General features: G+C 41.2%; 1 protein-coding gene across 3 annotated transcripts in view; it reads left to right on the top strand.

Annotated features, from left to right (window-relative positions):
* HSDL2 (hydroxysteroid dehydrogenase like 2) overlaps window positions 1-16,174 on the top strand; it is a 40,740-nt gene extending 24,566 nt beyond the window's left edge. For 2 of the 3 annotated variants that reach the window (XM_015819205.1, XM_015819207.1), the window contains 6 exons: window positions 4,922-5,020; window positions 7,199-7,393; window positions 9,676-9,747; window positions 11,059-11,280; window positions 12,491-12,619; window positions 15,162-16,174. In XM_015819205.1, coding sequence (XP_015674691.1) covers window positions 4,922-5,020; window positions 7,199-7,393; window positions 9,676-9,747; window positions 11,059-11,280; window positions 12,491-12,619; window positions 15,162-15,274 — 830 coding nt within the window. In that variant the 3' untranslated portion in view covers window positions 15,275-16,174. The remainder of the gene's footprint in view (window positions 1-4,921; window positions 5,021-7,198; window positions 7,394-9,675; window positions 9,748-11,058; window positions 11,281-12,490; window positions 12,620-15,161) is intronic. The other variant, XM_015819206.1, reaches the window with a different exon arrangement.
* Window positions 16,175-17,097: the final 923 nt, after the last annotated feature.

The following is a 17,097-nucleotide window of genomic DNA, read 5'->3' as shown; positions in this document are numbered from 1 at the left end:
GATTGTTGGGGGCAATATGCTGACTCTATAAACCACTTAGAGAATGCTGTAAATGACAAGGCTGCCTATGGTGACAGTCATACCACCCTATTATGACAGTTTCTTGTTACCTGTTCAGGTGTGAAGTACCCTCTCTACAAGAATGCAGTTTGTTTGATCTTTTATATTCAAGATTATACTTTCCAAAGTACATTTTAACATTTAAAATATGTCATAATGTTGCAATATAAAATATATAAGTCCAGGATGGTCAATCTTTTGGTGGCCAAGAGTTGCAGTTAATTTTGAACAATGGGGGGAAAGCAAGAGTCAAAGTGGGTCAAGCAATAAGAAAAATGGACAAAGGATCTATCTGTCTGTCTGTCTGTCTGTCTGTCTGTCTGTCTGTCTGTCTGTCTGTCTGTCCCTCTCTCTCTCTCTCTCTCTCTCTCTCTCTCTCTCTCTCTCTCTCTCTCTCTTTCTCTTTCTCTCTCTTACAATCCTTTGTGATCTAACCATGCATATATACCCAAATACTTTTCTGGACTTAAGCTAAATGATTTCTTATATGTGGAATATTATTTGCAGAGACTATAAAGTCATCAGTGAGATTTAATTTCCTAGTCAAAAGGTCAGAAGATGTTTTTTTTTCCTGTATAGAATGGCTCGACCATGTACTGTGGCATTGCAATTTATTTCTTATGCTTTTGAGAGAAATAACCCAAAAGCAATCCAATTAATAATCTGAGAGGGAGCTCCAGCTGCCTTCCTTTCACTGATAGTATTGGTTAAGCTGTCATGTTAATGTTATTTTCAAAGATAAATGGCAAACCACTTTTAAAGCTGGATTACTTGCTGATGTAATTGCATCATCAGCAAGCAGCATTATGATTAGGAGAATGTGTTTACCGAATTTTCGGAAAGATTATACTAACTAGAATGATATCTAGGCAAGATTTGTACCTAGGACACATGGGTGTATTTGAATTAGCATTGACTCCTGGCTACTGCCTGGACAAGTCCCTGAAATTTTCATGGCAAGGGTTTTTGGGAATTGTTTTGCCACTGTGTCATTCCTGGAACTGAGAGAGAATGACTGGCTCAAGGTCACCCACAAGGGATTTGTGCCTCCTGGTCTCATGATGTCTAGCCTGTTACCTTAATCATTACATCAACTGGTGCTCTAGCTCTCTAGCTAGAACATAGAAATGTTCAAATCATGGAAGGATATGTTGCTGAGTGAAGCTCTCCTCTTCATTTTGTACTTTCCTTATTTCCTTCCTCCTCCAGCAACTTGCCTTGTCTCAGAAAAGGTTTCTGCCATAGCAGAAGGATGTCCTTAGTCTTACAGGCATGATGTATCCTATGTGGTGATAGAAGGAAATTGGTGAAGGTTGAGAGCTAGGCAGATCAGCCCGCGGTTATTGCAAAAGTTGCTGCTTTTGTTGGTTTAACACTCATGTTCTTGAAGAATGTACAGGGAGTCCTCGACTAACAACAGTTTAGCGACCGTTCGAAGTTAACAGCAACACTGAGAAAAGTGACTTGTGGTAGTTTTTCTTTTGACACGACCATTGCAAGCCTCCCCATGGTCACGATCCTAATTCAGATGCTTGGCAACTGACTCCTATTTATGACGGTCGCAGTGTCTTGGGATCATGGGATCAAGTTTTGCGACCTCCCGACGAGCAAAGTCAATGGGGAAGCCAGATCCACTTAACAACCGCGTTACTAATTTAACAACTGCACTGATTCACTTAACAACTAGGGCAAGAAAGGTCATAAAGGGGGTTATAGTACACTTAACAACTGTCTCACTTAGCAACAAAAATTTGGGGTTCAATTGTGGTCATAAGTCGAGGACTAATTATACCTATACCAGCTGGTCCCAATTTCAGGTTAGTATGCTTACATACTTAGATGGGATCCCTATTTCTAAATCTTTCTTGGAATGAGGCACATAGTGTAACCATATACGTTGTTAACTAGAAGACTGAAGTATCTGACTAGGATGCCCTTTGTGTTGTTTAGCGGAGGAAAAGATGCTCATGGAATGGCTATTATCTATCTATGAATTAAAGCAGAGTTCCCCAACTTTTCCTGGTTTGTGGACTGGCGAAGTGGGGGGGAAAGAGCGAATGGTTCCACACGAGTAGTTGGCAAACATGTATCCGCAGCTCCATTTGCACAAGTGGCATGCACATGTGACCATCGCTCACACAACTAAGCCCACATGCACGCACAGGCTCGCCGCTCACGCAAGTGGGGATGCTCGTGCGTGCTCGCTGTTTCCGCGGCCCAGTTTCAAACACCGGCCCGGTTTCAAACACTAGTGGGTCGTGGCCCAGAGGTTGGGGACCCCTGAATTAAAGTAAATATTGGAGGGAGGGGAAAGAGACAAGAGAGATTATGCATTCCAGCATAGAAAAGACATAAGAAATGGTCTTATTTAAACTCTGCCTGATTTACTGGCACTGACTTGGGATTCATATAAGGCTTTTTAGTAATACAGGTAGTCCTCGACGTATGACCACAACTGAGCCCAAAATTTATGTTGCTAAGTGAGACATTTGTTAAATGAATTTTGCCCCATTTTACGACCTTTCTTGTCAGAGTTGTTAAGTGAATAACTGCAGTTGTTAAGTTAGCAACGTAGTTGTTAAGTGAATCTGGCTTCTCCATGGACTTTGCTTGTCAGAAGGTCACAAAAGGTGATCACATGATCCCGGGACACTGCAACTGTCATAAATATGAGTCAGTTGCCAAGTGTCTGAATTTTGACCACGTAACTATGGGGATGCTACAGTGGTGATAAGTGTGGGAAATGGTCATAAGTCACTTTTTTCAGTGCCCTTGTAACTTTGGTCACTAAATGAATTGTTGTAAGTCGAGGACTACCTGTATTGAAAAGGTATAGATTAGGTTAGCAGCTTTATATGAATACAGTGAAATTATTGGAGTGTTTGAAGACCATGAAAGAATGAAAATAGAGATAGATGAGTGTCTGCTTAGATAATTGTGTCTTACAATGGTGCTGAGCGATACTTAACAACTTAATAATTGTGTCTTACAATGGTACAATGAGCGATACTTAACTGTTTCTCAGAGTTACAGCCTCCCTGCGGTTAGCGTGATTGTTGTTTGCAACCTTCAACCCCAGATTCCAATAAGCAAACAAGCAAAGTCATTGGGGAAGCCAACAGGAGCTTGCAAATAGTGACGGCATGATGTTGCACTTAAGAATGGCGCAGGATTTGTTTAATGACATCAATTGAAAGTGCCAGCATTTCCATCACTAAGTGGGGGGCGGCAAGTGACATTGCACTTTACAGCTGTGTCACTTAATGCAGCGACCCCCAACCTTTTGGGCACCAGGGACCGGTTCTGTGGAGAGAGTTTTTTCCAAGGACCGGAGGGGGCGTGGTTTTACGTGTTGCCTGCATCCCGCGGATGGGGATTCGCTTGCTTGCGTGGCCCACTTTCTGGCATGCCACGGCCCGGTGCCGGTCCATGGACCACGGGTTTGGGGGACCCCTGACTTAGTCACTGCAATTCCAGTCCCAATTTCCATTGTTAACAGAAGGCTACCTGTAGACAAAGGAAGAGTACATGGGTCAAAAGAAAGGGGAAGACGGAGAAAGAGGAAGTCAGTGAAATCCATCGAACGAGAGAAGAACAAAAGGAAATGCATGACATGCAGGGTGTAGACATGATGAAAGCAGGAATGTTTTGCAATTAGAGAAAAGAGTAGAAAATTGTAGCAAATGGTGTTGTGTAAATTAGGTTTAGCTACTGTATGTTTCCTTTTTCCTTTTCTTATCAGATATGTTCCTTTTGGTGGCTTATTGTTTCTTACTTGTTTATTGTACTTTTCACAATGCTGCTTATCCCAAAATGGAATTGTGAGTATGTGTGTTTGTGCTCAGTGATACAGACATCATCTGCTCCCTAATCCCCTTGGGTTTAGTCTCTTTTTTTCCTATGTGCCATGTAGTCAACTAGCCAGAATATTTAGCTCCTATCTAATGCAGGTAGTCCTCGACTTGTGACTATAATTGAGCCCATTGTTCATGGTGGGGTTTTTTATTGAAAACCAGAAGTAAACACCAGTTTCGGAAAAAAAAGTTGTAAATCACAGTCATGTGACACTGGGATGCAGCAAATCACCATAAATGGGGTCCAATTGTCAAGTGCCCAAAATGCAGTTGTGATATGTGTGTGTGGGGGCAGCCATCAGAACTTTGAATTCTGATTATTTTCAGTATCCATTGTAACGTTGAATGGTTGCTAAGCAACTGGTCATAAGTTGAGGACTACCTGAAATTGCAATTACAAAACTGGGTTCCAGTGTCAAGAGTTAAGTTCCCTTCATTAGGCTAGTTGGTAATTTTTTTTAGACTTTCATACAGTATCAAGGAGCATCCATTTATGGCAGGGGTCCCCAACCTCTGGCCTGTGGCCCACTAGTGGGCCGTGAGCTGTTTGCAACCGGGCCATGGGAACAGTGAGCGCGTGCACATGTGCATCCCCACTTGCGTGAGCAGCGGGTAAGGGCGTGCAAGTGCTCTCCATTTGTGTGAGTAGTGGGCACGTGCATGCCACTTGCGCAAATGGATCTGCGCATGCGCCACTCGCACGGAACCATCCCCTCCTTCCCCATGCCGGTCCACAAAGCCGGAAAGGTTGGGGAACTCTGATTTATGAGATTACATTCTGTTTACAGTATTCCAATAAAGTGAAAAAGAAAGCAGATTAGGTGAGCCAGCTTTTTATTTCCCACAATGGTAAAGCAGATGTCTCTGCTTCATTTTCTATTTTTCTCTCCCCTCACAGTGGGATTTTTTTGTTGTTGTTTTATGAAATATAGCATGCTGTGTCTGCGTATAAAGGAAATTAAATTTTCAACTGTTGTAAAGGACTGAATCTTTGTGTTCTGTTTTAGCCTACACTATTTCTAAGTACGGAATGTCTATGTGTGTGCTGGGAATGGCGGAAGAATTTAGAGGAGAAGTCGCTGTTAATGCTTTATGGCCTCAAACAGGTATGAGTCTTTTTTTTTTTTAATTATTATTATTATTATTATTATTATTATTATTATTATTATTATTATTATTATTATTATTGAAAGGTTTACTGATTGGCTTCTGATTTTTAAAGTGCTAAGTAAGTTTGGATTAGGATCTCATTTATTCAGTCATTCAGTTGCGTTTGACTGTTCATGACCTGATGGAAAAAGAACTATGGTGGTGCAGTGGTTAGAATGTAGTATTGCAGACTAATTCACTGCTCACTGCCAGGAGTTCAATCCTGACCAGTTCAGGGTTGACTCAGCCTTCCATCCTTCCAAAGTCAGTAAAATGAGGACCCAGATTGTTGGGGATAATATGCTGACTCTGCAAACTGCTCAGAGAGTGCTGTAAAGCACTATGGAACGGTATATAAGTCATTCACGACAACGATAACCTAGAGTAAAGAGGTAAGCAACTCAGGAACATACGAGGATAAACACAGTAGATAATAACATGGTCCGGTCAAATAGAAGGTAGATAGAAAAAAAACTAACGGGAGGTAAAAACGTTTATAACCCTCAGTGTGAGGTTCAAACCAGGTCAACAAAAACAAAAGTCTCAAAATAGGACGGTCCGGATAGATAGGATCCTGAACGTCTTTACATAATTTCTTTCCAATGTACTGATGGAGTCGAAAGAATAATCATTGTGAAATGGAGATGCCCAAAACAAGCTGTTCTTGGAATTGGGCCTGGTAAGACAAAGTGAAGAATAGAGCTAAATAAAAGGCTCCTGGGGTGGCTGAGAATGGGCAGGAAATGCAACAGGTGTCTGGGGTGTAAGTGGATATTGGGAGTTGCATCTGGCTATTTACCCAAGGCCGCACTTTCTATATTCCTTTTGCAGTGCAGGCAGAATAACAGTATAACAGTTGAAAGAGACCTTGGAGGTCTTCCAGTCCAACCCCCTGCTCTGGCAGGAAACCCTATACCATTTCAGAAAAATGGCTGTCCAATCTCTTCTTTAAAATCACCAGTGTTGGAACATTCACAACTTCTAGAGGCAAATTGTTCCACTGATTAATTGTTCCGATTGTCAGGAAATTTCTCCTTAATTCTAGGTTGGTTTTCTTCTTGATCAGTTTCCACCCATTGCTTCTTGTCCTGCTTTCAGGCGATTTGGAGAATAGCTTGACCGCTTCTTCCTTGTGGCAGCTCCTTAGATATTGGAACAACGCTAGCATGCCCCCCCTCGTCCTTCTCTTCATTAGACTAGACCTACCCAATTCCTGCAACCGTTCTTTATATGTTTTAGTCTCCAGTCCCCTAATCATCTTTGTTGCTCTTCTCTGCACTTTTTCTAGAATGTCAATATCTTTTTTACATTGTGGCCATCAAAACTGGATGCAGTATTTCCAAGTGTGGTCTTACCAAGGCATTATAAAGTAATATTAACATGATCTTGATTCTATCCCTCTGTTAATACAACCTAGAACTGAGTTGGCTTTTTTGGCAGCTGCAGCACACTGCTGGCTCCTATTTAAGTGATTGTCCACTAGGACTCCGAGATCCCTCTCACAATTACTACTATTGAGCCAGGTACCACCTATACCAGACATGTCAAACCCAAGGCCCGGGGGCCGGATGCAGCCCACAAAGTGGTTTCATGTGGCCAGCGAAGCCATCCTGAAAACAGTGAGGGAATGGCCCCCACTGCCTTGGCCCTGGCCCAGGCCGGCCAGGAGCCAATGTACAATTTTGTGGTGGCCATCTATGCTGAAAGGCATTCAGTTTTAGCTCCACAAGACCGTCTAGAAACAGGGAGGAACCAGCCGCTGCCGGGTTGGCCCTGCCCCCTGGGTGCATGCTGGGGAGGTGTCACCCTTTGTGAGGAATGAAGAAATGGACCATGCCTTGGCTCTTGCCCCGGTCCCACCCCCTTCTGCCAGAGACCTTCAGATCTGTCCCACTCCTGCCCAGGCCCCCACAGGCACCCTTGACGCAAACGATGTAGAGCTGGCCATGCCCACCCAGCAAGCCACACCTACTCCATCCACGCCCACCCAGTAGGCCGCACCCAACCTGGCCACCACCCCCCGAGGGCAACCGCAATGCTGATGCGGCCCTCAAGGAAATTGAGTTTGACACCCCTGACCTATACTGTCAAAAAATCATTATTAAACCAACCTCTTCATTCTTTTGTATTTTTAGCTATCTACACCTCTGCAATGGATATGCTGGGAGGAGCTAATGTGGAAAAACAGTGCAGGAAAGCGGACATTCTAGCAGATGCTGCCTATTGTATTTTATCAAAGCCAAAAAGTTTCACAGGCAACTTCATTATTGATGAGGTTTTATTGAGAGAAGAAGGGATTAAGAATTTTGATGTATATGCAGTTGCTCCAGGTAATGTGGCTGTAATTTTTAATACATTGACTTGTGTACTACACCAAAATTACTACAAATTATATGTCACACGCCTAATTGACACATAATTGCTAGGATAAATCACATTGATTTCAGTTGTTCTACTTTTATGTATTGCTAAGTCTATGCCCAATCCAATACATTTCTAGTTGCATTACCTCGATTATGTCAATATTTTCAATTTACCCCCCCAAAAAAAGACTTTTAATTACACCAGTTTGCTTCGTAACTGCTCAAAGTTATAACGGCACTGGAAAAAAAGTTACTTGCAATTTTCACACTTACAACCGTTGTAGTATCTCCATGATCATGTGATCCAAATCCAGACACTTGGCAACTGGCTCGTGTTTACGACCGTTGCGGTGTCCCAGGGCCATGTGATCACATTTTGCAGTCTTCTGACAAGCAAAGTCAATGGGGAAGGCAGGTTCACTTAACAACCGCGTTACTAACTTAACAACAACAACACGTGATTCATTTTGGGATTTATAGGGGATCATTAATATCTTGAATTGTATCTGGAAGCCTACTAACCACCAATGAAGTTTCTGCAAGATAAGTGTCATTTTGTTATACTAGTTAGTACCAATCACTGAATCCCCCCCCCCCCATGTTCTATATCAGTTGTGGCTTTTGGAACAAAAGGGCAACCCAATTGTAGAGCAGACTGCCCTCCTTTAATTGAGATGCAGCCAGGGCATCATGGGTCAATGATCTCGGTGCCTCATGGAAACCAGGAAAGGTTGCAACATGTGATACAACTGGAGCTTGTCCAAAGTTCTCCTAGGCTTCACCTGCTGCTTCAACAGGAGCAAAGTCCAAGAAAACCTCCCCACTGTAAACCTGTTTTGTGATGAGCTTTTTGTGAATTCTCACGATTTCATGGAAGTCGAATTTGAAAATGCATTTTAAATTGCTTTACTAACACAAGCAATATGTATGGTCTGGTATAAATTACATTCTTTAGCAAGGGGTTAAGCGAGGTTACTTACACTAGGTATGCCCTGCTTGGAGTCTCCTCTTTTCCTCTTCCTTTTCATTGATAACCAGCAGGAAAGGAATGAAATACACAGCATGAGATTTAAAATCCATTGGAAAAAAAGTGTTTTTTCTTCTATTGAATGTCATGCAGCTTGCATGCTCCTTAATGTCACAGGTATCCCTCTGTGTGATATTGGTTGAATGTATTGGCACACTGCTATAGTTCTGAAGTCCAACCGGAACGGGTTCTGATAAGCCACTTGATCCACGATTCATTTGCTCCAAAATTCTCTGCCCAAGCACTTTCTCAACAGTGTTCTCCCCAAAGGGAAAGTAGGGATCGGATGATAACGTTCCAGGATTGAAGTGTCCATCAACAACTTCTTGAGAAGCTTTCAAGGCTGAAGAACCATCCCTTCACTCAAGGAGATATTGTATGGACCCACCCATCTCCTGAGCACCTTAACAACTCAGGAGGGAACTGGAACTAACAGACAGCTGAACGTGTAGTGCCAAAAGCCTCATATGTGATATATGACCATAATGGTGCCTGCCTGTAGGGATCATATCTTATGATGGTTGTACGTCATGTGATGGACTTGATTTTCTAATCTTTTTTGCGGTGGTCATTAAGCGAACACCACAGTCATTAAACAAACACAGGGCCGGCACACATGTGCAAGCAGCTCATGCGAGTGGTAGGCAGGCGCCCACGTGCATGTGGCTCCACTGCAAGTGGAGCTGTGCATGCATGTATATGTGCCTGGGCCACCGTTCGTGCGAGTGAGCTGCATGTGCACCGGCTTGCTGCTTGCATGGCCCGGTTCTGGATAGGTCACGGTCCGGTAGTGGGCTGGTGTTGGGGACCCTTGCGTTATGGCGCACAGTTTTGCTGAAGAACAAAAATGCCAATTTTCAGCAAAATATGGTCATGTGACCACAGGATGCTGCATACAGCTGTAAATGCAGTTGTATTGCTGACACCCAGCAAGTTTTCCCCAAACTTACATCTCTCCCGTGAAATTCTGTGTCCTAGACAATTGGTTGAAAAAATAATTCTGATGCACTAGCGGTTTCCATACCTTTGGAAATCATAGCCCATTCTGGTTTCTGAAATGGATCTTTGTAAATATTTAAAGATAAGTATGTGCGTATGATTGCACTTTGTGTGTTTGCTTTAAATAACAGCAATAAGTGCCACAGCAGATTTAAATTATTAGTTTGATACGAACGGTTTTTTTTTTTTTAAAGAAAACCTATTATTTCTATCTGCATTTTAGGTTATCCTTTGATACCAGATTTTTTTTTAGACGTGGATTCTGATACGATAGCAATGAAAATGGAAACACAAGGTGAGAAACTACTTCGTCTCTATCACTTGCTAGCCCAGGATTGAAGAGGGGGAAGTGGGAGGGGCCTCCCCCTGTCCCTCATCATTTCCATTCTTCTCCAGATCAATTTTGGAAAGAATTCTGGAATTATGCAGAACATGAAAAATCTGCAAGACTTGGGAAAAATGGATTGGTTGTATCAAGACTTTGGCCATTGAACAAACTCATTTGGATACAACCCAGTGGCTGGATTCGCAAATCACAATAAACCATAATGTAGTTTGTTTGGTTTTTATTTTAGCATATTCAGACAATAATGGTAGAATTCAGACAATATTGTAGAATATCATTTAGAACAGGAGGCACGGTGCCTCAGAGGCTTAATGACATTGGAGGTGGTCCTTGCTCCAGCAGTTTGAGTCCTCGCACTGGGTGGTGGGTTGAGCTCCTGTCACTCGCCTCAGCTTCTGCCCACCTAGCAGTAGGAAAGCATGTTCTATGCCAGGAGTGTCAAACTTCCGGCCCATGGGCCAGTTGCATCATGCGGAGGCCGCGCCCGCCCTAGCTCCGGTAATGCAAAAAAAGTCACGATACGTCGTGACACGTCACGTGACATGTCGAGTTTGACACCCGTGTTCTATGCGAATAGATAAATAGGTGCCACTTTGGAGGGGGGAGGGAGATAAGCCAGTGCTTCGTGCAGAGTTAGAATCCTGCTGGCACTGGACCTTCTTGATTGCAGTGCCTGTTTGTCAGGTGGCTTCAGTGGAGGACGGCCAGGATGACGCTGCAGGAAAGCCGCTTGTCTTCCTTTGTGGTGCCCTTTGTGACACACCTTGGCAAGTGTGAGAGCGTGAACCAAGCAAGGCTAGCAGCCTTAGGCAGCCAAGCTACTACTCTGAATTAGCATTGTAGTCTGGCTAATTGTCATATGCTAAATAAATAAATTAATGAATTTATGACAAAGCATTTTTCGTGGCTAATTGTGGCTCATTCAGTTGGTTGGTTAAGTAAAACTGGCGTAATTCTCTCTCTCTGCTTATTTTAATTGCAAATCAACATGCGCTTTCATTGTTATCAAGCTATGTGGTACCACCAGACTATCACCCTTTAGTTTAGTTTGTTCTCCCATGATAGCTTTTATGATTGCTGATCTTTTTTTTCTGTTCAATAGAAATTCTGAGAACATTCTTGAAAATGAGGAGAAAATCTTGGTCCTGAATATAGAATGGTAGAATCAGACCAAATTAAGAATAGGTCTCTCTAGAGATTTTAAATCATCATCTACTAAAACACAAGCACTAATTTTACTTGTTGCTGATGGTCCTATAGGAGCTTCTCCAACCTTCAAAGAAGAAAAAAAACCAGATATTGTAAAAAATGAAGTTCCTGATAAAACAAAGGCCGAAGGTCCCGACAGAGACAAACCACATGTACACTTTGCTGCAGAAAAACCAGCAGGGCCCGTAGCAGAAACATTTAAACTTATAAAAGTAATGATAAATGAAGATATTGTAAAGACAACTCAAGGAGTTTATCAGTTTGAATTATCCGGTAAGGATTCTGTACACATTTTAAGACATTGCATTGTACTGGATGGCCTGAGGTTCCTCATGTAACTAAGAATTTAGGAATCCACTAGACAATCTATGTCCTGTTGGGTCATTTCCGAGATATCTCCTTAACCAAACAGGGAAACAGAAAGACCACATGTAGGCAAAAGAGCAGTGGGAGCAGGCATGACTTCTGACTTCCTGCCAGCTTCCCCATTTACTTTGCTTGTGGTACACTAACAAGGAGATTGTCTGGGGAAGCCAGCAGGAAACTGCAGGTTCAAGGCCAACAGGCAGGTAGATAGCCACCGCCAGGAGGGGAAGGCAGCAAGGGGATGTGGTGGGGTGTGGGTCAGGAATTGAGGTGTAATGGTAAACAAGAGATGATGCTCAGATTTGGAAGGGGGTGTGGGGGTGTGCCAGAGATGCTGTGTAGGTCAGCAGGTCATGGTGGGGAAGTGGAGCTGTTCAAGAAAGTTGCATGAAGATCACGGGGCTGTGTGAGGGATGCACCATGGTTTCAGGGCATGCAGGTAGAGAAGGGTGCCTGGGGTTGCTTAAGAATTTATGAGAGGTACTGAGCAAGTCAGAGACATTGCGTGGGGGGGGCAGCGTTGGTTGGGAAGAGTACATTGGGGTAACTAATAGGTGTAACATGGGTCAGGGAAGGCATATGCAGGGCAGCATGGATGGGAAAGGGGGGGTTGTGCAAGAGAACCACGTGGTTTCAGTAGAGCATGCGGGAGAGGTGCAGGTCAAGAAGGGTCCATGAGGGGTTGCTAAATGAGGACTTCCTGTGTGGTGAAATCAGTAGTCCTTCATTAATTTACGACTGACTTAGATGCCACTGATGTTTGTGTACCTGTCCCCGCATGACTGAATTTGGACCAAAGTCTGTATGATTCCTGCTCTTTTAAATAATACTATTGCTAAGTAGTTGTAAAGCTTACATAACATGCCCTGAAATTGAGAGAAAGAGCAGGATACAAATCTAAATTACAAAGGGAAATCAAAAGATCGAGTTGAAGGTGATTTAAAAGTTATTTAAATCATGACCAGCAGACGAAGGATCACATCTAATTTGCTTTTAGTTATGTTCTCTTTTTTTTAACAGGTATTTCATTGAAATATATTGACGTTATTTAGTTTGTAAATGAAAGAAACATACAACTAATTTATCTCGTATATGTGGATTGTTATTCTTGTTTTAGGTGAAGAAGGAGGAACATGGTACATTGATCTTAAGAACAAAGGCGGCAGTGCAGGAATTGGTGAACCACCTGGAAAAGTGGATGTGATTATGAACATGTCTGGTAGTGACTTTGTAAAAATGTTTTCAGGTAAGTATCTTGAAAATGTTTATCCTTGTTAAATCAGATTTTTTTCGAATTCTTTGGGTTATTGCTTTTTGAAATGGTTACTATTTTTAGAGGCAGTTAGCTATACAGTGGGAATAGTATTGAATTTTATGTTCAATTGATGGAGGTAGTCAGAAGTAGGACTGGATAGTACTAAACTCAACTTTTGGTTTCTGTTCAAAACCCTTCGCTAACATTTGGCACCATTTGTTTCGCCAAGCCTGACTTTTGTACTTCTGCACTTAATGATGTACAGGCATTCACATGGAGAATTAATGGGGGGAAAAATACCTACTCTAAAACAACAGTGGTGCTCTAGTTACTCAAAACTGACATCAACTTCATGTTTTACTGAAGTTCTACTTTTGTACCCATCATCCTCTGGGTGACAGACAGGACCTAAGGCAGGGGTAGGTAACCTTGGCTCTTTTATGACTTGTGGACTTCAACTCCCAGAATTCCTGAGTCACCTGGCTCAGGAATTCTGGGAGTTGAAGTCCACAAGTCATAAAAGAGCCAAGATTGCCTACCCCTGACCTAAGGTTTAAAAAAAAATACCCTCCTTCAGTTGAAGGTAAATTGTTTGAAACCAACAGATCAAAGTTAACCCTTAACAAGAAAGCAGAAACACAAAGAACTTTCCTACATATGGGAAGATGCTTATTTCTGTCTCTGAATAAGTTTCTTAGAGGAGAGAAGGGGTCCTTCAGCCTTGACGTTCTCAGATTTCCTATCCCAAGGGCCTTAACTTGATGACTGAAATCATCTTCTTCTCAACGCTCTCTGCCACCACAAAAATCTACTTGTGAACACTCCCTGCCCCCCACATTTCAAAGATGGTGCAGGAGAAGAATATAGAGGAAAACTGAGCAAGGTTCTAGAACTCTTAATCTTTTAGTCTGGAAGAGGGAAATAATTGGCAGCAAATTACAAATTACAGCAATTGTACTGAGTTCTATCCTTCTGAATTGTGGCGGTGCCCATTACCAAATCAATCGCAACTTCAGATATCGTCTTTATCTTATTAGCAAGGACATTCTTCCCTACCTAGGATCTAATTCTAGTTCATCAGTTTCTGATGGCACCATATGAGTCCACTGTAACAGTCTAATCTGGAATATTGTGTTTCTGATGTCATTAATCTCAGCCAGGAGGGTAAAGGAACTTTCAGTGAAAAAGTTTTGTATATCTTCCATCAAGGCAGGGCAACCTAAGAATGGATCCCTGCCTGGCTCTGAAGATGGGTTCAAGCTGTCAAAGATCATAAGCAATTGGATTACTGGATTGCAATTGGATTGCTGGATTTTTGGATTTGTGCTCAATTTTGGCACAGGTTTTGGATAGTTGCAAGATCGTGTGTTTAATTTTGGCTTAGCTTTGGCAAACCCAACCAAGTGTAATGTATGCAGTAAACCACAGATAAATTCTGATTTAACAAAATATGCAAATCCGATTACTCTATTTTGCTTGGCAAAATATGGTTGACGTTTTGTTTAATTGAAAACATAAAGTACTTATAGAAAGAGCCCTTTCATTGGAAAACAAGGCAAAATAGTTATAGTGTACATTTTCTGTGTCCTTTTCCCGTATTATTTGCCTGAGAGGTTAAGGAAACTATGATTTTAATAAAAATTACAGCCATGTTGATTCTTACAGGAGATACAGAACATCAATCCATACTTTAGTGATAACTTTATTAAAAGCAACTAAAATGACGTAGGGTTGACTTTTCAAACTTTCAGGATCTTTGGTGGTCATCTTTAGGTAACATGTTCTCATAAAGAGAAGAAAGGAGTAACTTTAAAAATTAAACCAGAAGTTAAACTTTGACCCGCAGGCTTAATGGTCTGATATTTAGAGTTTCATGCTTCTTGTCTATTTATTTTTTTTGGTAGCATCTTGAATTCTTCTGGAGAACTTGAAAGACCATATATCCTTCTAGGTCATTTTGGTAGTATTACAGAGAGATGGATTTTGGCCATTTTAAAAATGAAATTAGTAAACAAAAAATTATAGAATCTCATTGTCATGTGTCTGATTAATGAAACACTTCAAAGAACTTTCAGGCATTTTTTTTTAACCTAAAAAGCTTTTATTAGTATTACAGAGTGTCAGCACAGCATGGTGGATGCTAAGATCTGAATTTCCCTTCCTTTGCGCATAACATTCCAGGCATTTCCCCTCCCCTATTTTGGGGTCATGATTCACATCTTCCAATTAACTTGGAGGGCAAAGATTCACTTCCATTTCTTTTTCCCTGGCTTTCCTTATTTTCTCCTCCCCTTTCCCTGTCACCTGATTTAACTCTAAAAATACCAGACAGTTCTGCATATATTGTCAAAGCAAGAATATTCAATATTAGCAGCGTTGACACTCATATTACATCACTGCTATTTAAAATAAGGAGATGTATTTACTGAAAATTCACTCAGGTGCTATTATTAAATTTAATAGAAGGATTCAGGGAAGGAGAGATTCCAAATGTTTATGATGCCTTAAAGTATTTTATCCTTTTTTTCCTCAGGCAAACTAAAGCCAACTATGGCTTTCATGTCCGGAAAGCTGACAATCAGGGGTGACGTGGGCTTAGCAATCAGATTGGAAAAACTGATGGCTCAATTCAATGCCAAACTTTGAAAATAAATGGGGGAAATTGGTATCACACTGAACTTTCAATAAATACGTAATGCTTTGCTGTTGAAGATAACGTCTCTTATTTAGCATACTTTGATTTAATATGTAATTTTCCAGATGGATAATATTTGCATAATAACTGGGCCATTCTTAACCCGTTTTGCTTGGAATTAAAGACTCTTGATTAAAGCACATATTTGCTGTAATCGCAGCACACCTGACAAGAATTAATGGGCCATCGACTGACATTAAAAACATTGATTTGTTTTAATTAGACCCTTAGAGTATTTCTATTTTATTCTATTTTATTTTAGAAAATATCACCATTTTGTTTTTTTTTCTGAGATTTCTATGCTTTTCTAAATTGAAGACGCTATAAGCAAGAACTTTAATGCCATGCAGAAAGACTCAGTTCTGTTAATATTTTTGAAAAATTGACATAAGTGTAAATTTTTATAAATAACTATTACTTCTGGTGAGAGGGGTTTTTTTTGGCTGTATTATTAATGCTTGGAAGCACAAGTGCCTTTTAGATTTTTTTCATATGTTTCAATAATTAAATGTAACATTTTGGGGGTGCAAAATACTAATAACCAAAAGGTGGCAGAGGAAAGTTCATGTTTTCTGTCTCTCTCTCTCTCCTTCCACTTATCAGCTATCTAGATTTTTTGCAATCCAGCTTGGTATGTCTACAATAATAGAATCAGGTATTTTATTAAGGAGTTTTACCTCTCTGGAAATACTCAGATATTAACGATCAAAAGATTTCTATGACCTGGTAAGATTGCCTCAGATAGTATTTTAAACTAATAACTTTTTAAAAATACTGACTGCTGTCAAGGCTTGATGTCTGTCAAACTGTAACTACAGAAATAGTGGAAATAAAATAAGTTTATGTGTGTATGTGTGGTTAAATACATGGTTTGTATACGATGCTTATATTTCTAAGCGTGAGAGCCAGTTTGGAGTAGTGGTTAAGGCAAGGGTAGTCAACCTTGGCTCTTTTATGACTCGTGGACTTCAACTCCCAGAATTCCTGAGCCAGCTTAGCTGGCTCAGGAATTCTGGGAATTGAAGTCCACGAGTCATAAAAGAGCCAAGGTTGACTACCCTGGGTTAAGGCATCACACCAGAAACCGGGAGACTGGGAGTTCTAGTCCCTCCTTGGGCATAAAGCCAACTGGATGACCTTAGGCCAGTCACTTTCTCTCAGTCGAAAGAAGAAGACAACGGCAAACCACTTTTGAAACACATTGCCAAAAAAACTGCAGGGTCATGTCCAGGCAGTCCTCAAGAATTAGACATGATTGAATGGGAGAAAAAAAAATGTTTGTAAACATTTCACTAAACATTGAGGCTGCAGAATGAGGAAATGATATAGAAACATTCTAGCATATTTTTTCTCTCAATATCACTGAAATATTTTACGTTGTATTACTAGCCTAAAGTTGGAACATATAAGAAGCCTGATTTCTGCAGGGATAGAAAAGGAGACATATAGCAATAGCATTTAGACTTATATACTGCTTCATAGTGCTTTACAGTGCTCTCTAAACGATTTAAAGAGTCAGCATATTGCCCCCCAACAATCTGGGTCCTCATTTTACTGACCTCGGAAGGATGGAAGGCTGAGTCAACCCTAAGGCGGTCAAGATCGAACTCCTGGCAGTGAGCAGTGAGTTAGCCTGCAGTACTGTGTCCTAACCACTGCGCCACCAGGGCTATGCAGTAGATAAATGTTTTCTTCTGGCACAATACTTGTATTATTCTCTCTTAATGAATAAAATGTGCCTTTTCATATATAACTGAGTAGAGGAAATCAGTTG

This window comes from Protobothrops mucrosquamatus, unplaced genomic scaffold, assembly GCF_001527695.2.
Source record: "Protobothrops mucrosquamatus isolate PMUCROS unplaced genomic scaffold, P.Mucros_1.0 scaffold874, whole genome shotgun sequence".
Lineage (NCBI taxonomy): Eukaryota > Metazoa > Chordata > Lepidosauria > Squamata > Viperidae > Protobothrops > Protobothrops mucrosquamatus.
The sequence above is the reverse complement of the archived record's forward strand: the minus strand, read 5'-3'. Positions and strand labels throughout refer to the sequence as shown.